The sequence below is a fragment of the Podarcis cretensis genome (assembly GCF_951804945.1).
Source record: "Podarcis cretensis genome assembly, chromosome: 7".
Classification (NCBI taxonomy): Eukaryota; Metazoa; Chordata; class Lepidosauria; order Squamata; family Lacertidae; genus Podarcis; species Podarcis cretensis.
This window is the reverse complement of record NC_137176.1, coordinates 21,155,071-21,177,875: the sequence shown is the minus strand read 5'-3', so window position 1 is coordinate 21,177,875 and position 22,805 is coordinate 21,155,071. Positions and strand designations below refer to the sequence as shown.

Sequence of the window (22,805 nt, the reverse complement as noted above, 5' to 3'; positions counted from 1 at the left end):
GACTCCTTATAAACTTCCAACAAACCCCATGGTTTTCTACAACACAGTTTGAAAAGAACTGTGCTAAGGCAATAGATGGCAAGCAGCAAGAAACATTCCCTCACAGGTGTTGTGAGTTGTGCCTTATCCGTAAACCAATCTCCAGTATGAACTCCACACAACAGTAGTAAAATGCCATTGATCTGGTTCTTCTGAAGTCATTTCAGGTATTTCAGAATTAGAGCATGCAAAGGTGGTTTTAAGTTTCTCACAACATGTTCCCATGTTTCCTGGCAGCTCATACAAACCATTAGTGCTGTGGACAAGGATGAGCCACCACGTGGACACAAATTTTTTTTTGAGCTGGTGCCAGAATACACAGTCCATCCAAACTTCTCCATCGTGGACAACAAAGGTAGGCTCTAATTATTAGCTCTAGGTGTCCTGTTCTCATCCCTGCATGTAAAGATTCCTAATGTGAGTTTCCATTTCTCTTGGTCTTCTGGTTCAGATAACACAGCAGGTGTCATAACAAGAAGGAATGGATACAGCCGGAATAAAATGAGCACCTATGTCCTGCCAGTGGTAATATTTGACAATGACTATCCCATCCAAAGCAGCACTGGCACACTGACTATCCGGGTGTGCACCTGTGACAGCCGAGGGAACATGCAATCTTGCAATGCTGAAGCTTTGCTCCTTCCAGCGGGTCTTAGCACAGGAGCCCTCGTTGCCATTCTGCTCTGCATCGTGATTCTCCTGGGTAGGTGATTCAGTCCCCTTCTCTTGCTTTACATCTGAAAAATGATTAAAATGTCCAGACAAGGGGAAGAGGATATTTGCCCTAGGGGCCAACTTCTAGACATTCCTTTTTCCAGACCTGCACAAATCAAGTTAAGAGGTGCTTTAATATGGGGATAGGTTGGCTCAGTTCTGTAAGGTAAAGGACCCCTGGACAGTGAAGTCCAGTCGAATTTGACTATGGGGTGCGGCACTCATTTACGCTTTCAGGCCAAGGGAGCTAGTGTTTCTCTGCAGACAGTTTTTCTGGGTCATGTGGCCAGCAGGACTAAACTGCTTCTGGTGTAACAGAACACCATGATGAAAGCCAGAGCACACGGAAATGCTATTTACCTTCCCGCCGCAGCAGTACCTATCTATTTACTCACACTGGCATGCTTTTGAACTGCTAGGTTGACAGGAGCTGGGACAGCGAAATGGAAGCTCACCCTATCAAGAGGATTCGAACTGCTGACCTTACGATCGGCAAGCCCAAGAGGCTCGGTGGTTTAGACCACAGTGCCAGCTGCGTCCTAATGCTCAGTTGTGTAGGTCAGCTGTAACCAGCTGATAGTTTAGAGATGTTTTGATACTAGTGAGGGAACATGCAAAACATACTAGTGAGGGAACATGCAAAACATGATCTAGGAGTCTTGGTTGACCACAAACTTGACATGAGCCAACAGTGTGACGCGGCAGCTAAAAAAGCCAATGCAATTCTGGGCTGCATCAATAGGAGTATAGCATCTAGATCAAGGGAAGTAATAGTGCCACTGTATTCTGCTCTGGTCAGACCTCACCTGGAGTACTGTGTCCAGTTCTGGGCACCACAGTTCAAGAAGGACACTGACAAACTGGAACGTGTCCAGAGGAGGGCAACCAAAATGGTCAAAGGCCTGGAAACGATGCCTTATGAGGAACGGCTAAGGGAGCTGGGCATATTTAGCCTGGAGAAGAGGAGGTTAAGGGGTGATATGATAGCCATGTTCAAATATATAAAAGGATGTCACATAGAGAGGGAGAAACGTTGTTTTCTGCTGCTCCAGAGAAGCGGACACGGAGCAATGGTTCCAAGCTACAAGAAAGAAGATTCCACCTAAACATTAGGAAGAACTTCCTGACAGTAAGAGCTGTTTGACAGTGGAATTTGCTGCCAAGGAGTGTGGTGGAGTCTCCTTCTTTGGAGGTCTTTAAGCAGAGGCTTGACAACCATATGTCAGGAGTGCTCTGATGGTGTTTCCTGCTTGGCAGGGGGTTGGACTCGATGGCCCTTGTGGTCTCTTCCAACTCTATGATTCTATGATTCTATGAAAACAACATGTTGTACTTGCTGAGACTCAAAATTGCTGTTTTGGAAAAGTAACATAGATTACTCATCCAAAACATACATTGTACATGCTCATTCTTTAAATTGGCATTTTTGGAAAATGAAAATAGTTCATACATGGGTTCAACAGTACCTCTGTATAATCCACCAGGTGGTTGTGTGCCATCCTATGTCTCTGATCAAAGCTCATTGCAAAGAGATCAGGGGATTTCTGCCAGATTCCCATAGTTCAAATACCAGCTGAGATAGAAGGATAGTTATATTTAATAATATTGCATACTATCTAACATGCTGAGGCGATGAAAGTCATGATGTATGAGCAATTCTGCCAACATTGACATACCAATGAAGTGGGAATGGCCTATCTCAGGAATGATCTTTACTTTCTGAGAAACGGCCATGTCTCTGCTTTGCTTGTAGTGACTGTGGACAATGCTGCCTCTTAGCCATATGTCAGCCTGAAGAGCTGCATCCCATCATTCATTGTGATGTCACAAAGTTAGACTACAAATCTTTGTTTGTGTGAGACTTATCAACACTAAGATCAAAAGGAAGAAAGTTTCACCTAGTTGGGGTCACAAGTTGAAAAAAAAAAGTGCCAGAGGCATCTTAGTTTGATGTAGTTCTGTGCAGCATACAAATTAATCCAAGGTCCAATTCAGATGGCCTTCTCCCAATTAGTGGTTAATTAACAAAGCTAGAAAAATGAAGATCCTTGCAGTGTCTGAGATCTGTAGTATCAAATTAGGAATTGACACATCAGTCTATTTCTCGTACACATCACTTTCTCATGTCTTCACCCATAAGTCTACTTCATCCAGTTTCCGAATACATGCAGAATTCAAAAGAAAAACCGTAATAAAATGTGCATATAATACATATTTAAATACATATTTTCATACCTAATGGTCGGCACCCGATGAACTGGTTCCATTAGTACAAGGATGTATATTTGCACAATGGAACCTCCCCTCTTCTCTTCTCCCCATGCCCCCTTGTGCCCTCCTCAGATCTGCTCCAGAGGCTTGTGGGAACCCCAAAAGATATTTAGCAGGCAGATGGGGAGAGAAGATGGAGGGGAAAATTTGCATGGCGAGGCCCCGGGCTCCGCAGTTCCCTCAGAAATAAGCACACAGACACAAATATGTTGGGTTAATGGGATAAATTAGGCCACAACGTTATTGGTTACAGATGTGAACAGTCTGTCTTAGGCAATTGGTTGAGGCATGACTATATCCTGAATCCTGCCTGTCTGCAGGAGTCCTGTAAGGGTCAACCATCGATAGGGGGAGCCCTACAATATGCATCAATTGAGCACCCCAGGGTCACCGATGGGGTCGTGGCATGGCCCTAGCCCACGCCCAGGCTTTGGGCAGGAACCACACCCCCGGATCCCTTTAACGGGATACCCTTAACGTGGAAGGCCAGGCCAGAGGCAACAACTGCCCCTCCCATGACACGGCTTACCTAATGCCTAACCTTACAAAGTTGTGATGATTGCTATTAGGTAGGCGAAAACCAAATGGCTGGTGCCAATTTGCCTAGCGGAAAAATTCCTACCTTGTCCCAACAATCAGGTGACCGACATTATTCGTAGCAAGGCCATAGTCAAGCAACACAAGAAAAGAGGATGGGTGGGCTGCGAGATCCAAGGGAGGAGACAAATGGAGGCCGCCCTCCCCAGCCACACTGCGGTTTAAATACCGCATGACCACGCCCCCCGGCTAACCCGATTGGTCAGCCAGGGGGCGTGACGTGGTGGCTGGGAGTCCTAATGATGTGGGCAGCATCCCTCTGCCCACAGCCGGGTCAGTGGAAGGTCTTGGGTTGCCACCCGCAACGCAGTCCCCCCCCCAAAAAAGGGAGCCATTTTCTAAATTTATTTTCTTTCAAAATTTGCATTTTTAGACATACATTATATTTATTTGGGGGTGAGTACTGCTTCAGAACATCCAGGAATGATCTCATCAGGGAAGCATGTCTGGTGCCACCACAACTTTCAGACACCAAGAAACTCTTGCTTACCCATGCTTCTCCTCCCCAGCCCTCTGCACTTCTTCTGGGGCTTTTCCCAACTTCCCAGAATCAATTTAGGGGCAGGCATGGTGGGAAAGGAGAGGAAGGAAAGCCTTGTTGTGTTAGTAGGACTTGGCACTAGCACAACTGTGGCACTAACTTAGTCATGTTCATCAGTTTCAATGGATCTCCCCTTCAGTAAAAGTTCACTGACTACCACCCAATAATTATAACATTATAGTTTGTTTCGAAGGGCAGAAAGCAACCCATCACCAAAAGAATGTAAGTGCAGCTGAAGATGAACTAAAAGCACCCTGGCATGTTGTGTCGTTTCCTGCTGTTTAATGCAGCAATTAAATTTATGATGAGCTTTTACAAGTTCATAAAAAGTCCCAAATACAAATGCAGAAGAAGGCACTTCTCTAATAAGAGGGCACCTCCTCTAAGGATCACGCTTTTAACTGTTGAAGTATGAAACTTGATGTGTTGCCCATAACAACAACAAAGAAGAGTGCTAAAGGGGGATAACTGAATAGACTGAAGAGCCAGGGAGAGTATTCTTTGTAGTGAAAGCAAAAGGGAAGTGCCAAGGTTCTCTAAAACTTGTTTGTGAAAACAGCATGCGTAGAATAGACCATGCACATTTATTAGTCAACTTGCTTCAGCAACATCCTCACTACAATATAACTTGGTTGAGTCATTTGGTACCCATGGGCACCAAATGCATGCAGAGCGTTCTGAGAGCAGACCAGCTAGCTTTCCCTCCTAAATGCCAGCAAAGGTGCCACCCCACCCCACCTGATGATGCTCATAGGTGCATAGGAAGCTGCCTGATATTGAGTCAGACCATTGGTCTGTCTTGTTCAGTACAGTCTACACCGAGGACCAGAAGTTTCTCGTCCATGAGGCTAACTAGCCCCTTGAGGCCTCCACACTTGGCCCACAAGGCCATTTTGCCCGGACACTGAGATCCAGCACCGAGGGCCTTCTGGCGGTTCCCTCGCTACAAGAAGCCAAGTTGCAGGGAACCAGGCAGAGGGCCTTCTTGGTAGTGGCACCCGCCCTGTGGAACACCCTCCTACCAGATGTCAAAGAGAAAAATAACTACCAAACTTTTAGAAGACCTCTGAAGGCAGCCCTGTTTAGGGAAGCTTTTAATGTTTAATAGGTTATTGTATTTTAGTGTTTTGTTGGAAGCCGCCCAGAGTGGCTGGGGAAACCCAGCCAGATGGGCAGGGTATAAATAAATAAATTATTATTATTATTATTATTATTATTATTATTATTATTATTATTTTGACCAAGCCATGCCTACCTGACCTACAATGGGGCTCCTCTCCCTGCTTGTTCTACTTGCCGCTGAAGGAACACTGAGATCCAGCACCGAGGGCCTTCTGGCGGTTCCCTCGCTACAAGAAGCCAAGTTACAGGGAACCTGGCAGAGGGCCTTCTTGGTAGTGGCACCCGCCCTGTGGAACACCCTCCTACCAGATGTCAAAGAGAAAAATAACTACCAAACTTTTAGAAGACCTCTGAAGGCAGCCCTGTTTAGGGAAGCTTTTAATGTTTAATAGGTTATTGTATTTTAGTGTTTTGTTGGAAGCCGCCCAGAGTGGCTGGGGAAACCCAGCCAGATGGGCAGGGTATGTATAAATAAATAAATAAACAAACAAACAAACAAACAAACAAACAAACAAATAAATAAATAAATAAATAAATAAATAAATTATTATTATTATTATTATTATTATTATTATTATTATTATTATTATTTTGACCAAGCCATGCCTACCTGACCTACAATGGGGCTCCTCTCCCTGCTTGTTCTACTTGCCGCTGAAGGAAAATGGGCATAATGGTCACGAATCCAGGATTGGCACAGTCCATAAGAAATCCAGTTGCAGCAGGCTTATCTTAAACTTGACAATAACTTATAATAAGACTAAACCTTAACACTACAGCATACAGAACAGAACACCACACCAGAACATAGAGATAGAAAGTGTGAAACACAGGTTCCTCCTGACCTGACTATTATAGTCAGCATGACCTTGACAGAAAGGATAACAGGACCAGTTTAAACCAGCTGTACTCAGCTTCCCAGAAGGAATAACCGAAACATCAGAAAACTTCTGCCTGCATCCTTCTCATTGAAAGAAACCTTCCAGAACACTCTTGAACTAAGTAGAATAGGAAAGAAACATCGGACCAATACAGTCATACCTCGGGATAGCTTCGGAATAAGTATTTTCGGGTTGCATGCTGCGGCTACCCGGAAGTATTGGAGTGTGTTACTCCTGGGTTTCACTGCTCGTGCATGCACAGACAGTCAAAATGGCGTCGCGCACATGCGTGGAAGCGGTGAATTGCGACCCTCGCACACACAGACGCGGATTGCGTTCGCTTCTGGATGTGAACAGGGCTCCGGAATGGATCCCGTTCACATCCAGGGGTACCACTGTACTTTCTGTACCTGGAAATGCAAGCTGGCAGTACTCGCCATACCCTGTTCCATTTACACCTGACTAAACCCTTTACAGGGGACGCAGGTGGCGCTGTGGGTTAAAGCCTCAGTGCCTAGGGCTTGCCGATCGAAAGGTCGGCGGTTCGAATCCCTGTGGCGGGGTGCGCTCCCGCTGCTCGGTCCCAGTGCCTGCCAACCTAGCAGTTCGAAAGCACCTCCGGGTGCAAGTAGATAAATAGGGACCGCTTACCAGTGGGAAGGTAAACGGCGTTTCCGTGTGCGGCTCTGGCTCACCAGAGCAGCGATGTCACGCTGGCCACGTGACCCGGAAGTGTCTCCGGACAGCACTGGCCCCTGGCCTCTTAAGTGAGATGGGCGCACAACCCCAGAGTCTGTCAAGACTGGCCCGTACGGGCAGGGGTACCTTTACCTTTACCTTTAAACCCTTTACACATTACCCACCCCCTCAACTATCCCCGCACAGCTTGCCACAAACCCTTTTAAAGGAGGAGCAGGCACTCTGGAAAATGGTTTTCTGAATCATCGCCTTCCTCCATTAAGCCTCGCCGTATCAATGTTTAATAGAGGGAGAGAATCACCTCACAGAGCACTCTGCCAAACCATTCTGGGAAGTGCCTTCCCCCTCCATTGAACCTTGATGCAGCTGCATTTAACAACGGGTGGGAGGAGCTTCACAGAGCAGTTTGCCAAAGTGTGCTCTGCTTCCATGAAACCTCGCTGCGCACATGTGCAGTCAACTCTCCTCCACTAATCAGTTCCAACATGCTAGAGTTGGTGTGGCCACCAACTGGCAAACTACAGCATGATGTTTTCTGCTGCTCCAGAGAAGCGGACACGGAGCAATGGTTCCAAAGTACAAGAAAGAAGATTGCACCTAAACATTAGGAAGAACTTCCTGACAGTAAGAGCTGTTCGACAGTGGAATTTGCTGCCAAGGAGTGTGGTGGAGTCTCCTTCTTTGGAGGTCTTTAAGCAGAGGCTTGACAACCATATGTCAGGAGTGCTCTGATGGTGTTTCCTGCTTGGCAGGGGGTTGGACTCGATGGCCCTTGTGGTCTCTTCCAACTCTATGATTCTATGATTCTATGATTCTACATTTTTATGTATAGAGGGAAATAGAGGATGTTGAGTGTGATGCAGGTAAAAAAACCAAACTGGCTCAGTTCAAATAGCAATTGGAATTTTCCAAAGACCTACAATCTGCTGATTGTCAGATCATCATAAGACCCTTTCAAAGCACTGCGCAAGATGGCAATTTGAAGGGGGATTCTGTAGAAGGCAAAAAGGTCAACTGTCTCCTCCCACCTCTCAAACTTAGCTCGGACTAACACGTTTCTCCACCCCTTTCTATGCTGACGGGCAATGACTCTCCAGGATTTCAGACAAAAGTGTCCCCCAGTCCTCCCAACCCTGCTGGCGATTCAAGCTCGATTCTTCTGAATGAAAAGCAGTTGCTCTGTTACTAAGCTGCAGCACAAACAATATTAGCCTGAAGAGGGCACTGTGCATATGTAGATGTGCACCTATATGGCTCCTTCAAGGGGAAGGGGGACTTTTTTCAGTGTTATTGTCCCATGGAGGGAGTCTGTGCACACAAATTGACACCGATTGCACATCAATATCTAGTGAGACTCTCAGGACTCACTTCAGGACTTCAACAGATAAATCCTATGGTTGCATACTCATACGTCTGATTGAATTCAGTGAGCTTTACTCTTGATAAGCATGTACAGTTATACCTTGGAAGTCGAACAGAATCCATTCCAGAAGTCCGTTCGACTTCTGAAACGTTAGGAAACCAAGGCGTGGCTTCCAATTGGTTTCTGATTGCACAGATGCACCAGAAACAATAGTGGAAGCCAGACGTTTGGCTTCCAAAATATATATATAAAAAATAAAAATCGAAAACCGAAACACTCATTTTTGGTTTTTGATCGTTCGGAAGCCAGAACGTTCGAATCCCAAGGTGTTCAGGAGCCGAGGTACGACTGTATATGATTGAAGTCCTAGGTCCCATTAATTGTAATGGGAGAGTCAAGTGCACACCTATTGTGATCAATGAGGCTTTTGAACTGCTTTGTCTAGGTGATGCCCTTTTAATTTGCTTTTCAGTATCCAGCTGCTTATCTAGCCTGATATTTATTTATTTATTTATTTGTTTATTTAAAATTCTATACCACTTTTTATTTTTAATAAATATCTCAAAGCCGTTTGTCTGTTCCTTACTTTTCTTTGTTTGCTTCCAGTTTTAGTCGTGCTGTTTGCCGCAATGAAGCGGCAGAGGAAGAAAGAGCCCTTGATCATTTCCAAGGATGATGTCCGAGACAATATTGTGACCTATAATGATGAAGGAGGTGGCGAAGAAGATACTCAAGCCTTTGACATTGGCACGCTAAGAAATCCCGAAGCCAGAGAAGAAAGCAAAATGAGGAGAGATGTGATGCCAGAAACTATCTTCCAGATAAGGAGAACTGTGCCACTTTGGGAGAACATTGATGTCCAAGATTTTATCCATCGAAGGCTAAAGGAAAATGATTTGGATCCAACGGCACCTCCTTACGATTCTTTAGCAACATATGCATATGAAGGGAACGATTCTATAGCAAATTCGCTTAGCTCTTTGGAATCGCTCACTACAGATGGTGGCAACCAAGATTACGATTATCTCAGTGACTGGGGACCTCGGTTTAAAAAGTTGGCAGATATGTATGGCGGAGATGAGAGTGACCAAGACTGACATCCCGATCCAGGGATTCCAAGCGCAGATGAAAGGTTCCATGTGGTGAGCCAGATTTGCCCCATCCTTCTCAATGACAATGGCTCCGTGTGTCCAGCCCCAATAAATATCTGCAGAGCATTCCTCAAGGTTGTAGAGAATAGGAGCAGTCCTACATAGAAGGAAGGGGCTTGCGTGCTTACACTGGAGACTGGGCAGCCTTGGATCATGGTCTAATAATAGCATTTTGTGACTTGGTCAGTGTTGATGGGATTAATGCCTCTGTATCTAGATAAAAGTGGCCTACATTCTCTTACTTGGAAAAATACAAAAATAGGTGTTTGTCTTAGTAAGGGTTTGCTTAACAAGTCTACGTGAATGAAACTGGTTAGATTTTATAATTGCTATTTTAAGACAAAACTATATTTCACCCTCTCTGCCTAAGATGTTGGAAAGAAGATACTCAGCACTTATGAAAAAATACCTAAAAAGGCTTTTTGTGCCTTTAATAAACAAGTTGGAAAGTATAACTTTTTTTCTAAAGGAACACTTTGCTTCACTTTTCCTACGACTGTCTGGGACAATATGTACCCATCTTATAATCTGATTACACCTTAAAAATAAGAATGAATATTACTGCCATATTTATTGAGTAAAAGAATGTCTGTGTGTCGATTCATGATATTTTTATATATGTATATTTATATTTTTGTATTTTTATTAAATAAATTAGTATTGATAAATAGACGGCTGGTTTCATTTGCTCAGCATGTGGGATGCTTGAGTCAATGATAGGAAATGCATATTTTAGCCTTTCCCAACACAACCTGGTGCTCTTCACACGTATTGGACTATGACTCCCACAGCCCTAGCCGGCATGACAAATGGTCGGGGATGTTGGGAGTTAATCAACCAATTCCAAAATATCCAAAGGGCACCAAACTAGGCCAGTGTGTTGTAACCATTTATGGGAGGCAGGTTGCTTTGATTTTCAGAGGTATGAATTAATGTAAATAGTTCCTGTTCTCAGGACACCCCAAGAATGATTGGACTGTGTTGTGGAACTCTCCACTTTGAGGTTTGTTGCCTAGCAGAGACCAATAACAGGTAGCAAAGCAGAAAGGATTTATTCTTGCACAAGAATAGTGTTCCATCTACCTGGCTGTGCAGACAATTGAGCCTATCTGCAGGTTACATTTTTTTAAATACAGTGGTACCTCGGGTTACATATGCTTCAGGTTACATACGCTTCAGGTTACAGACTCCACTAATCCAGAAAAAGTGCTTCAGGTTAAGAACTTTGCTTCAGAATAAGAACAGAAATCGTGCTCCAGCAGCACGGCAGCAGCAGGAGACCCCATTAGCTAAAATGGTGCTTCTGGTTAAGAACAGTTTCAGGTTAAGAACAGACCTCCGGAACGAATTAAGTACTTAACCCGAGGTACCACTGTAGTTCCCCCCCCCCCAGTGCTTTTTTTCTGGGGGGGGGGGGGAATCATTACTGGCACTTTTTCTTTTCCTAGAAGAAAAGCACTGGTTTTCCCACAGTGTGATACACACATCTTTGATTCCAACAGACCCCTGTGTGTCACCTAATCACGTGTTCCCAATCCGGCTTGCCCCACTTTTGTGCAATTTTTATAGCCAACCTTAACTATGCATTTTGGAATCTATATCTCCCTGTCGCCCACTAAGTCCTCCCTAACTTCCTTTGTTCTTCTAACTGTCAGTTAACACATAGCTAAGCCACAAGCTTCATCCATTCATTACCTTGCATTTAAGAGAGTTTCCTGTTGTTGCCCGGAACAAGGTGTTCAGAGAAGCAACTGTTCGCTGCTTACAAGCAGGCCCTAGATTTAGCCTGGGGCATTTTCATCTCTATCTTAACTATTATTTCCTCTTTAGCTCATTTCTTTCTTTCCTCCTCTCTCTTTGATATTAATATTTTTTTTGGTTTCAAGATTCAAAATTACATTTTGACACTCAGTAATTGTAATTCTGTTCTGCAACACTAACGACTTCCCTCTCACCCATCTTCGATGTTTAGAAGTCATTTAGCTAATTTCTCTTGACCAGAGTGCCTCTATTTTCCAACACAATTTCAACCCACCTGTGAGGACAGAAGATCAGGTGACAATATCTTATCCTGCCTTTTCACCATGTAGTTCAGGACCATACATGACTCTCCCTCTTCACTCCCCACATACTTTTATTCTCACAACCAGAACCTCTTTACGATTGAAGGCCCCAGAAACTGAGAGTTGTATCCAATGTTGCTTCTACCTAGAGTAGACACATTGATATTAATGGACTTGACTGACTTAGGTCTATTAATTTCAGTGGATTTACTCTGAGTAGACTTTAGGGATACAACCCTTAATGTTCATTTGAGGCACATCTTTCCCCTCCTTTTCAGCTTGAGTGTCCCATTGGGCAATGTCGATCATAGCCTCTTCCAAGTGTGATATGTGAGACAATTGCCCATTTCCTTAAAAAAAGGTGTCATCCCTGTGAGGCAAATTGGACTGTGAGAATGTGATCAGTCCAAGGTCAAAAACTGGGCTTCAGTGTTTGAAAGTCACATGCTCTGAGACACATTCGATGGGAGCAGTCTACATAATTGCTCTACTTAATGAAGAGGATAAAATCCTCTGGCTCCACCTTCAGAGTGGGTGGAACACTTTATGTTATCTCATATAACAGCACACAGGCAGAATCAGAAGGCAGCAATGATCCTGCAGTAATCTTGCCATAAACATCTGGGGCACAGGTTGTCACAAGTGAAAATATTGGCCTAATAAAATACAGAAAACCCAACAGAAGCTTGGGAAAACATTACTGGTGGGCCAAAAAGAGGTGGGGGGCCATCAAAGTGTTAGAAATTATATTTATTCCAGGACTGGCACATTTAGGAAACAAGTCTTTCTTGGGGGAACATTTCCAGCAGCCATTCTCATAAATATATCTAATTTCTAGGACTTGGGAGTTTTTCCATTTCCCCTCTAACAAATTCTAGATCAGCCTTCCTCAGCTTAAACATGTGAGGAGGAGGAGGAGGAGGAGGAGGAGGAGAAGGAAGAAGAAGAAGAAGAAGAAGAAGAAGAAGAAGAAGAAGAAGCTGTTTAGAGAGTCAGTGGCATCGCAATGGGGCGGGGGGGGGGGGTCAGTGCTCCCTGGGTTCCATGTCATGCTGCCGCATGTGGAGTATCCTCCGTTCGCAGCTGCAGCCACAGGCTGAGGATCCCGCCACTGTCCATACAGCATTCGAGCATCGCCGGTGGCAAATCACTATGTACAATGCATGCGCAGTGTCACACGCATGTGCTGTACGTAGCGACGCCCCATATGTGCTGTACATAACGGTATGCCGCCGGTGCTGCCCAAGCACCATACGGACAGTGGTGGGATGCCTCCGTTGCCACTACAGTCGCAAGCAGAGGATCTCGCCACCGCTACTGCAGCCGTGAGTAGAGGATCCCGCCACCGTCCATACGGCTCTTGGGTGGTGCCAGCAGCAAACTGGTACGTACAATGCAGGAACCGCTTACGGTGACCCAGGGGCCTCCCTCTCAGCCTCCCTCCCTCCCTGGCTCGCTGTAAGCGGCTCCCGCTTTTCTGCTTTACAGTGAGCCAGGGAGGAGGGGGGAGAAGGACGGGCCCCAGCAAAGCGGCATAGCTTCCCCCAATGGCTCGGGGTACTTGGGAGTCGTGGGGGTGGGGGCACAGAGGCATAGGAAGGGGGCAGACATTCGGTGCCCACCTGTGACTCCCAAGCCTACCCTGAGCTGTCGATGTGAGGGGAGGGGTGATAAAAAAAATCTGCACCGGGTACCACCTGGGCTTGCTACGCCTCTGTAGGGAGTTAGAGACACGCACACTGTCTGAACCCAAGAATGCCAAGTGAACCTGTTCCATTTCCCATCCTTTGTGCATTGATAGGAAGGTCTCAGGTGGGCTGAACATGCTTAGAAGCTGTCTCATGATCAGAAACCTTGATAACTTGCTTGGGAGCCCCTTTTAAGACCTTTGAACTAAACATGCAAAAGTCAGGAATGGAGTTGATGGCATGTATTGGGAGGTTGGGGTCAGGTATATGGATGCCAGAAAATTCCAACAGAAATAGAAATGGTTGGTCTTTACTTATTTGTCCTTCATCCATAACAAAAATCAATTCAGTGAGTACAATGGATGTCTGTCGATGCATACATGACTATGCTTCTCCCACCCATTTGCACTGTGTTTCCTTTCCATTGAAATGCATAGGTTGTCATAAAGTAATGACAATGTAACTTACAAAGCTGAGTTATGGAAGTTATGCAATTTATCCACAGTGGACAGAAAGACAAGTAACATAGATTTTGGCAGAAGAACTGCAGCAGAATGGAAACAGTGCTGCGGGTGATGAATACAAGGCAGAACAAAATAATAATAATTGATGTCTTCTGATATCCCTAGTCAGGACACAACCTTTCATCCCTGTCTGTTCTGGCTCAATGCCGGAATAGGACTAATATCCATGGCATAGGCTGAGACACAGTTTATAGGTTGTGCATATGAAACATTCCTTTCTCCCATACGTAAGCCTTCAGCATGGGTTGTGAGAATGCTGATGTTCAGACAAGTGTAATTTTTCTTCTCCTCCGCCTCCATATATACTACCCAGATATCTTCATTCCTTTTCTCTGGAAGATCTGGAACCACACCCTGGAGAAAAATTAGCTGGAAATTGGAAAGCATGAGGTGACTTTATAGCAAATTAGGCTACTTGACCATCTAACCCTTCAGGTTGTTGTTCAGTAGGTGAAGCTAACTCCTGGCCCATGAAAGGAATGCTATGGGAAAATGTTCAAAATGGAATGTCTCTTTTTGTGGAGTCGAGTTGAGGAGAAACGGCATGATTTTTGTATGCCTGGCCATTGGGAAAAAGTTGGCCACGCTACCCATAATTGAAATAAATATAGCTAATGGAAGCCATTGTCTTTTCTGTACTGGGCTGTATGTCAAACTTCCCACCCCCTTCATTTCCATTCTGAAGCAATAAGCAAATGTCAGCAATCCAAGAACGTCTGCAGCAATCCAATCTAATACACTTTTAAAGACTATTAAGCAATTAAAGATTTGTCACTAATGGCTTTTAAAACGAAGGGGAAGCAAAACAGGGAAACAAAAGAAGCTTGATACTCTAAAAATAGGTTACATGGTGTATTCCTTCAAATAAAACATCTTGTTAACTTGCACAGAAACATTTTCCTTTCATGCTTTCAATGATTTGGTGCTAATGAGGGATGCATTTCCTTAAAAAAGAGAGAGATGATAATGTATATATTAAAATATGTACTGGGTTTATGAGATTATTAACCGTTCACTAACTTAGCAAGAATAGGATTTCACACATAATGGAATTAGTGATGCTATCCTCTTCATTCGGTATATTTGCTTGGTGGTGGCAAATGGATTAAAGCTGGCCATCAACAATTTATTATTATTATTATTATTATTATTATTATTATTATTACATTTATATCTGACTTTTCTTCCAAGGAGCTCAAGGTGGTGTTGATGGTTCTTCTTCTCACTGCATCCTTACAACACTGTGGGGTGAGTTAGGCTATGAGAATGACTGACTCACAGCCACCCAGTGACCTTCATGGCTAAGGCTGGATTTGAACTCTGGTCTCCCAACTCTATTCATTCAGTCTAACTTAGTTCCAATAGTGGTGGTTCTCAATCCATCTCTGACCACACAGAATGACTAGAGCAGCATTTTCAAATTGCTGATAACATCTGGACCACACTTCTAACCAAATTAAAATAATCATCCTCACCCTCTCTCCTTTGGTTTGTTTTGGAACACCCCCAGGAAGGATCCCACAGGGTGAGGGCATGTTTGGGAACATCTCTGCTTAAGGCAGCAGTACCCAGGTTCACCTCAGGCTTACACAAGAGTAAGCCAGCTGCTCCCATTGGGTCAAAGATGGGCTGCTGGTGGCAAAGGGTGCCACTGCTACTCTCTGGAGGCCTAGCCGCGTTCAGGGGATTCCTCCAAGCTGAAGCCACTTTCTCCCCATCCACTCTGAAGAGGTCTTCCCTCTGCCAGCAGATCCTTCGCTGGCACGTGTAAGAATCCCACCATTCTGCACAGAGGTCGCATAGATGCTTATGCCACCTTGTTTGTTCACAGGCGCTTTGGACTCATATATTTATTTGACTTGCTGATTACAGATAAGATCAATTTAGTGGGCAGGAATGGGGAATGTCTAGACCAGCGTTTCCCAACCTTGGGTCTCCAGCTGGTTTTGGACTACAACTCCCATCATCCCTAGCTCGCAAGACCAGTGGTAAGGGATGATGGGAACTGTAGTCCAAAAACAGCTGGAGACCCAAGGTTGGGAAACACTGGTCTAGACCAGCGGTTCTCAACCTGTGGGTCCCCAGATGTTGTTGGACTACAACTCCCATCATCCCTGAGCTCTGGCCTTGCTAGCTAGGGATGATGGGCATTGTAGTCCAACAACATCTGGGGACCCACAGGTTGAGAACCGCTGGTCTAGATGCTGTTGGATAACTACTGCCATCACCTGTCAGGCTGCCAGAAAAGCCCCTCCGTCTGTTGTCTGTAAGCAGAACCAGGCACAGAGCTTGCAGCAATCAGCTTTATTGCTCAGTAATCAGCACATGGCACATCAGATGAGCATTGCAGAAGCTAAAGTTCCCTCCTCTCTCCTCCTCATATACCTCCCTCATTTTTTCATCATGGCTCAGCTTTTCCTAATTGTTCTAGCCTTTTCTTGACCCTTCTTTCCTGTGCTGAGAGTGGGGAAGGGGAAGGAGCTGAATTGGGACTGTATTGGAGAGCAGGAGACACAGCCCCTTCTCCTTCTCTGTCAGCATCTGTGGCTACCTCAAGCTTCTCTCCTTCACTTCCACTCTCTGCTGATAATTCCTTCCTGTCCCACCAGTCTGAACCTGGTTCAAAGTCCCCTTCCCCCCTCAGGTGCCTCCTGGACTGCTGGTGGCCACCACTCTTCCTTGTCCAGCCAGTCCCTGATATCACCCCCTCACCATTGGCCATGCTGCCTGGGATGGATTGCACTTGGAGTTCAACAACTTCTGGAGCAACAAGGTTATCTATCCCTAACATTGGAAGAAGGACCATAGCTCAGAAGCAGAGAACATGTTTTGTATGCAAAAGACCTCAGCTCCGTTCCCTGGCATCTTCATGTGTGGCTTGGAAAGAATTCTTTCGATGAGTGACCTGAGCAGGTATAAGGAAATCTCCTGTGTTTTTTATAATATGGAATCCAGCCTCGTCGGTTATTAAAATGCACAACACTGTTCCAAGCATGTTTCTCCTTGTCCCCATCTCTTAATTGGGATCATCGGGTAGTGGCAGAAGTTTGGGGTGCAGGATGTTTCACCAAATCCATTAGGTTGCTTTCCCCTCCCTCTTCTGTTTGATGTTGACATGAAAAAAAGAAAATCACTATTCCTTGCCTTTGTAACTTCAAGACCTGGCTGTAATTCATTCTGAGTAGTACTACCTTTGAAGGCAGTTCAGAGGCTGCAGCTGCTGTAGAATGCAATGGCTCACCCGGAATATTTGTGATGGGATAAAGACCCTATACCTCTGGGCTCCTTTTGGAGGAAGAATGCAATATTATAGATTGATTGATTGATTGATTGATTGATCGATTGCAATAGTGTACCTAAATGCAAAGGACAGGGCTGCTATGCTTTAAATAACATGTTGATGTAAATATATGCTGCACTCCCTAGCTGTGATTCCTGTGATTGCTAAAGGTCTTTGGGTCCCTTTCAACTCTACGCTTCCATGATTATATTATTCCCCCTTTTAAAAAAAAGGCATTAGCTGGTATAAAACCTGAGTGTGGACTTTATTCAGCGATGACCTATATTCAGGTCAATACAATAACTGCATGGAATACACACACACACACACACACACACACACACACATGTCTTTTGCACAGCTATGAAAAGCATATGTGTGTTTTCTTTCCTGTATTATCTGCTCATCCAAGCACCCAATAATGCTTGGGTCTTATTTAAATATAAAACACTATGAATTCTTCTATAGTGATCAAATGGGACTGCTAGTTGTCCAATCAGTTCAATGGGTATCAGGGCTCTACAGGGGACAAGCATCAAGGAATCATGCCCATGGGAAGAGCCAGAGGGAAGCACCAAAATCCAAGGGAGTAAGGGCTAAACTGCCCTGAAGCCAAAATGATGGGGAAACAGATATTCGAACTTCTGTAACCTGAGTTGCTCAGATTGAGAAGAACCACCTGAAACAATAGAGCTTCATAGGGTCTGTTTGACAGGGATCGGCTCATGGAACTCAGCTGCTAGGCAACTAGGTGGCATATGCCTAAACTATAACTTTGAAGCACAGAGTTGAATCTCTTGAGTTTGAAGTTGGTGCAAGTTGTAAGGAACGGGGGCCAAGCCACTAGAAAGACTTGTTGTTGTTGTTTAGTTGTTTAGTCGTGTCCGACTCTTCATGACCCCATGGACCAGAGCATGCCAGGCACTCCTGTCTTCCACTGCCTCCCACAGTTTGGTCAAACTCAAGTTAGTAGCTTCGAGAACACTGTCCAACCATCTCGTCCTCTTCTGTCCCCTTCTCCTTGTGCCCTCAGTCTTTCCCAACATCAGGTTCTTTTCCAGGGAGTCTTCTCTTCTCAACAGGTGGCCAAAGTATTGGCGCCTCAGCTTCACGATCTGTCCTTCCAGTGAGCACTCAGGGCTGATTTCCTTAAGAATGGATAAGTTTGATCTTCTTGCAGTCCAGGGGACTCTCAAGAGTCTCCTCCAGCACCATAATTCAAAAGATCAATTCTTCGGCGATCAGCCTTCTTTATGGTCCAGCTCTCACTTCCATACATCACTACTGGGAAAACCATAGCTTTAACTATACAGACCTTTTTGGGCAAGGTGATGTCTCTGCTTTTTAAGATGCTGTCTAGGTTTGTCAAGACTAGCACGAGATAAAACAAACACACCAACACCTCACACTGAGTTAGGTATAGTATGCACCTTTGAGGTTCTCTTAACGGCAAGCTTCCATAGGTTCCCTTTCCAGTTGAGTTTCAGGAGAAACAGCCCCTCTTTGGGACACTTCAAACACTATGCAGGAACAAATATGGGTTGGGCAAGGTGCAAATTGTCGAGATTCACAGAATGCTGTGTGAGATAGTAAGTCTGCAGGCTTGAGTTTGTTAGCTGATGCAACTGGCTGATGCAATCAGCCTGCAATACTTTCTTATGGAAGTGCTGGGTCAGAAAGACTCAGCAGTAGTGTGCTGTCAGTTTATTGGCTGTCATCGGTTTAAAGGGGAAACCTGTCCAGCAGTAAGTGGGTGGTGTAGAAGAGTGTGGTCAGAGAGAGAGAGATAGAAAGGTCTTCCTATTTGCCTTAAGGTGCAGCCAGGTACTCTGTTTGACTGTATGAACTGGTTGTGTACTATAGCCTGTAGACTATTGTATATATAGCTCACAATAAATATACTGCACTGCACTGAAGAACCTGGAACTCTGAGCATTTCTGCCAAAGTGCCGCAGAGAATTCGCGACACAAATATGGATTTGGCAAGCAGCATGCACTCAACAGAGAGTTAAGATGTTATCATCCAGTTATGATGTTCTCAGCACCGCTGTGACCAGGAGGATGACCCTGCCTCCACCAACCAACATCCTGAGCCACTATTGTTTTCTGAAGGTGTCAAATGCACCTGTTCAGTAGCACCTTGGGTTACGAACTTAATTTGTTCTGGAAGTCTGTTCTTAGCCCGAAGTGTTCTTAACCTGAGGTGCACATTTCCTACATAGGCCTCCCATGGCCCCAGAAGCGGATTATGTTTGTATCCCGGGGCAAAGTTTGCAACCCGGAGCACCTACTTCCTCAGAGTTTGTAACCTGAAGCATTCATAACGTGAATTGTTCGTAACCCGAGGTACCACTGTATCACATTATTTTTTAAATGTACAATTAGAATATCTTAGGCATGTACCCCTAAAAAGTAGATGCCTGGCATCAGTGGACAGCCAGGTTGGGCACTAGTCAAGTCCTCTAACAGCTCAGAAGGGCCCCTTACTGTCAGGCCCCTTAGCAACCATTTTAAGATTTGGCAGTTAGCGGTACAGCTTTTGAACAGGAGCTGGCTCCCATCCACAGTTTTCATACCCATTGTTTAAATTTAAACACAATGTAATGCCCCAGTCCATAGACAATGAGTAGAGAAATGCACCCAGAAGAAGGAATATGTATCAGTATTTGTTTCTTCTTAGTTCGTATCAATGCTTTTCTGGTGTATTTTGTAGCATTTGTTGCTGTTTTGGTTTGCTGTATTAGAGATTTTTTAAATATATATATATTACGTAGTATAAAGGTAAATTATATATAGAAAAAATCCTTCCAGTAGCACCTTAAGGTAAAGGGACCCCTGACCATTAGGTCCAGTCATGACCTACTCTGGGGTTGTGGCGCTCATCTCGCTTTATTGGCCGAGGGAGCTGGTGTATAGCTTTTGGGTCATGTGGCCAGCATGACTAAGCTGCTTCTGGTGAACCAGAGCAGCGCACAGAAATGCCGTTTACCTTCCCGCTGGAGCAGTACCTATTTATCTACTTGCACTTTGACATGCTTTCAAATTGCTAGGTTGGCAGGAGCAGGGACTGAGCAACGGGAGCTCACCCCATCATGGGGATTCAAACCGCCGACCTTCTGATTGGCAAGCCCTAAGCTCTGTGGTTTAACTCACAGCGCCACCCGCATCCCATTAAGTAGTATAGAAATGTCCTAAATAATATAAATACATTTCTTGATGCTTTAAGCATGTTTTGAGTAGCATTTTTTTTTTAAAAAAAAAAATTGCTACTGGTGATGCCTTTTGGATAAGCCATGATGCTTCATGGCTGGGTGGGGATTAGAATTTGGGTATCCCCCATCCTAGTCCAGCACTCTAACCACACACTGGAACACAGGAAGCTGTCTTATATTGAATCAGACCATTGGTCCATCTGTTTGAGTGTTGTCAACCCTGATTGGCAAAAGCTCTCCAGGATTTCAAGCAGGGATTCTTAATTCCCAGCTCTGCCCAGGATTGAATCTGGGACCTTCTGCAAATATGCAGAAGGTGAGCTCCACCACTGAGCGAGGGCCCTTCTCCTTCCTGCCTCTCTGAATGTGCTTTTTCTCATTTAGCATGCTGCTTTTCCAAGCAAGAGGGAGCTCCAGTCCCATACAGAAAAAGCAGCAATGTGCTTTCCACAGCAAGATACCGCTGCCTGCTGCCCTGTGTTGCCAGTCTATTTCGTGTCACTGATGTACAGCCAGCTCCGCAAGGCTTTACAGCCAATCGCAATATTGGAGGCAGAATTTCACCTACCGTATTTCACTTCCAAGTACACTGATTCATTGCCAGAGCCTCCAGTGCCAGTGGAGAGCATTAGCTGTGATTTTGTCATAATACTCTGCCATGCAATTTGCTGGAAGAAACAATGACCCCATGCTGACACAGTCCTTTTTCACAGCTTGTGTATCCCAGCTTCGGAGGGAGCTTTCAGATTAGCTGTAAATATTAGCTCAGGCCTGGAAACCTGTTGCTCTGAAATTCTTTCCCTCCCTCCTTCCCCTTCTCATTGCAATAGGACACATATCTGAGTTTGGCCGTGAAAACTTTCAGTCTTGTAGAGAATCCTATACATTCTGTGCAAATTTTGAGGGTTTTTAAAACAAACTGCCACTCTCCATGAGCTGATATCATTCAATAGAAGGTGGCAGAATTCTCTTTAACTGGTTCTTCAGATATTAAATGGACTACTTCAGCTACAGAATGGTTGAAGATACTTTTCTCTATCAAGGTCCTCCTGTTCAAATATGAAAAGAGTTGATTCCTTCATAATAATGAAACAGCCTGTCACAGACCCTCCAAGGGTACCTATTTTCCAGGGACAGTCCTGGATTTACAAAAGCTGTCCTGGTTTCTTATTTGATCTCAGAATGTCCCACTTTTTCTTTGGCTATCCCTGATCTCATCAGAGAAATGTCTGCAGATATGGTAGGAAGTCCCTATTTCCATCGGAGAAATGTTGGTGTGCATGGAGTTACAGGACACCCAAGCCAACTATACAACCTTTAGAAGAAATCTGAAGGAAGCCCTGTATTGGGAAATTTTTTAATGTTTAATGTTTTATTATATTTTTATATATGTATCTGGAAGTCGCCCAGAGTGGCTGGGGCAACCTCTTCAGATGGGTGGGTTATAAGTAAACATTATTATTATTATTATTATTATTATTATTATTACTACTACTACTACTACTATTGAATAGGACATCACATCCCTATTTTCATCGGAGAAATGCTGGAGGATATACTCTCATACACAGCTCAAAAGGATTTATGGGAAGAAGGGTACTCAACTGATAGGATGGGAACTTGTATTTAAGCCACCTTGAACCTTGATGAAAGGCTAAGTGTAAATATTTTAAATAACCAAATAAATATTATTCATTTATCTCAGTGATGGTGAACCTTTTAGAGATCGAGTGCCCAAACTGCAACCCCAAACCCACTTATTTATCACAAAGTGCAAACACGGGAATTTAACCCGTATATCTCTTTTTCCCCGTGTGTTTCATGTTTCTTCTTTATGACTGCTGTTGTAATAAATAATCCTTCATAAAAGTTATTGCATTACATTCTTCATTAAATTATCTTTCCATTGATATGTAATTTTATGGTATAACTCAGTGCTTTTTTTTCCTTAAAAAAGTGTTTAGGGGTACTCTCATTTTGACTCAAGAAAATCACCACTGGTGGCGGGGGGGGGGGAATAAATACAGTTCAAATTGGGAAAAATAAATACAGTTCAAATTGGGAAACATAAATTCAGTAGTACCTGTTTTCAAACAGCTTAGCCCTCGAACTACTTGCAGTGGCGAAGCTGCATGCTCCACTACCAGGGGTGGAGAGCATAGAATTATAGAATCATAGAATCATAGAATCATAGAGTTGGAAGAGACCACAAGGGCCATTGAGTCCAACCCCCTGCCAAGCAGGAAACACCATCAGAGCACTCCTGACATATGGTTGTCAAGCCTCTGCTTTAAGACCTCCAAAGAAGGAGACTCCACCACACGCCTTGGCAGCAAATTCCACTGTTGAACAGCTCTTACTGTCAGGAAGTTCTTCCTAATGTTTAGGTGGAATCTTCTTTCTTGTAGTTTGGAACCATTGCTTCGTGTCCGCTTCTCTGGAGCAGCAGAAAACAACCTTTCTCCCTCCTCTATGTGACATCCTTTTATATATTTGAACATGGCTATCATATCACCCCTTAACCTCCTCTTCTCCAGGCTTAACATGCCCAGCTCCCTTAGCCGTTCCTCATAAGGCATCGTTTCCAGGCCTTTGACCATTTTGGTTGCCCTCCTCTGGACACGTTCCAGTTTGTCCGTGTCCTTCTTGAACTGTGGTGC

General features: G+C 44.4%; 1 protein-coding gene and 1 long non-coding RNA gene across 2 annotated transcripts in view; one reads left to right on the top strand and one right to left on the bottom strand.

Annotated features, from left to right (window-relative positions):
* CDH9 (cadherin 9) overlaps positions 1–9,973 on the top strand; it is a 143,424-nt gene extending 133,451 nt beyond the window's left edge. The window contains exons 10-12 of the mRNA XM_079984954.1: positions 277–394; positions 491–742; positions 8,834–9,973. Coding sequence (XP_079841080.1) covers positions 277–394; positions 491–742; positions 8,834–9,324 — 861 coding nt within the window. The 3' untranslated portion in view covers positions 9,325–9,973. The remainder of the gene's footprint in view (positions 1–276; positions 395–490; positions 743–8,833) is intronic.
* LOC307220935 lies at positions 554–3,767 on the bottom strand. The gene is made up of 2 exons (XR_013841159.1): positions 2,430–3,767; positions 554–776 (listed from the first exon to the last, which is right to left on the bottom strand). It is a non-coding gene; the product is annotated as an uncharacterized lncRNA (long non-coding RNA).
* Positions 9,974–22,805: the final 12,832 nt, after the last annotated feature.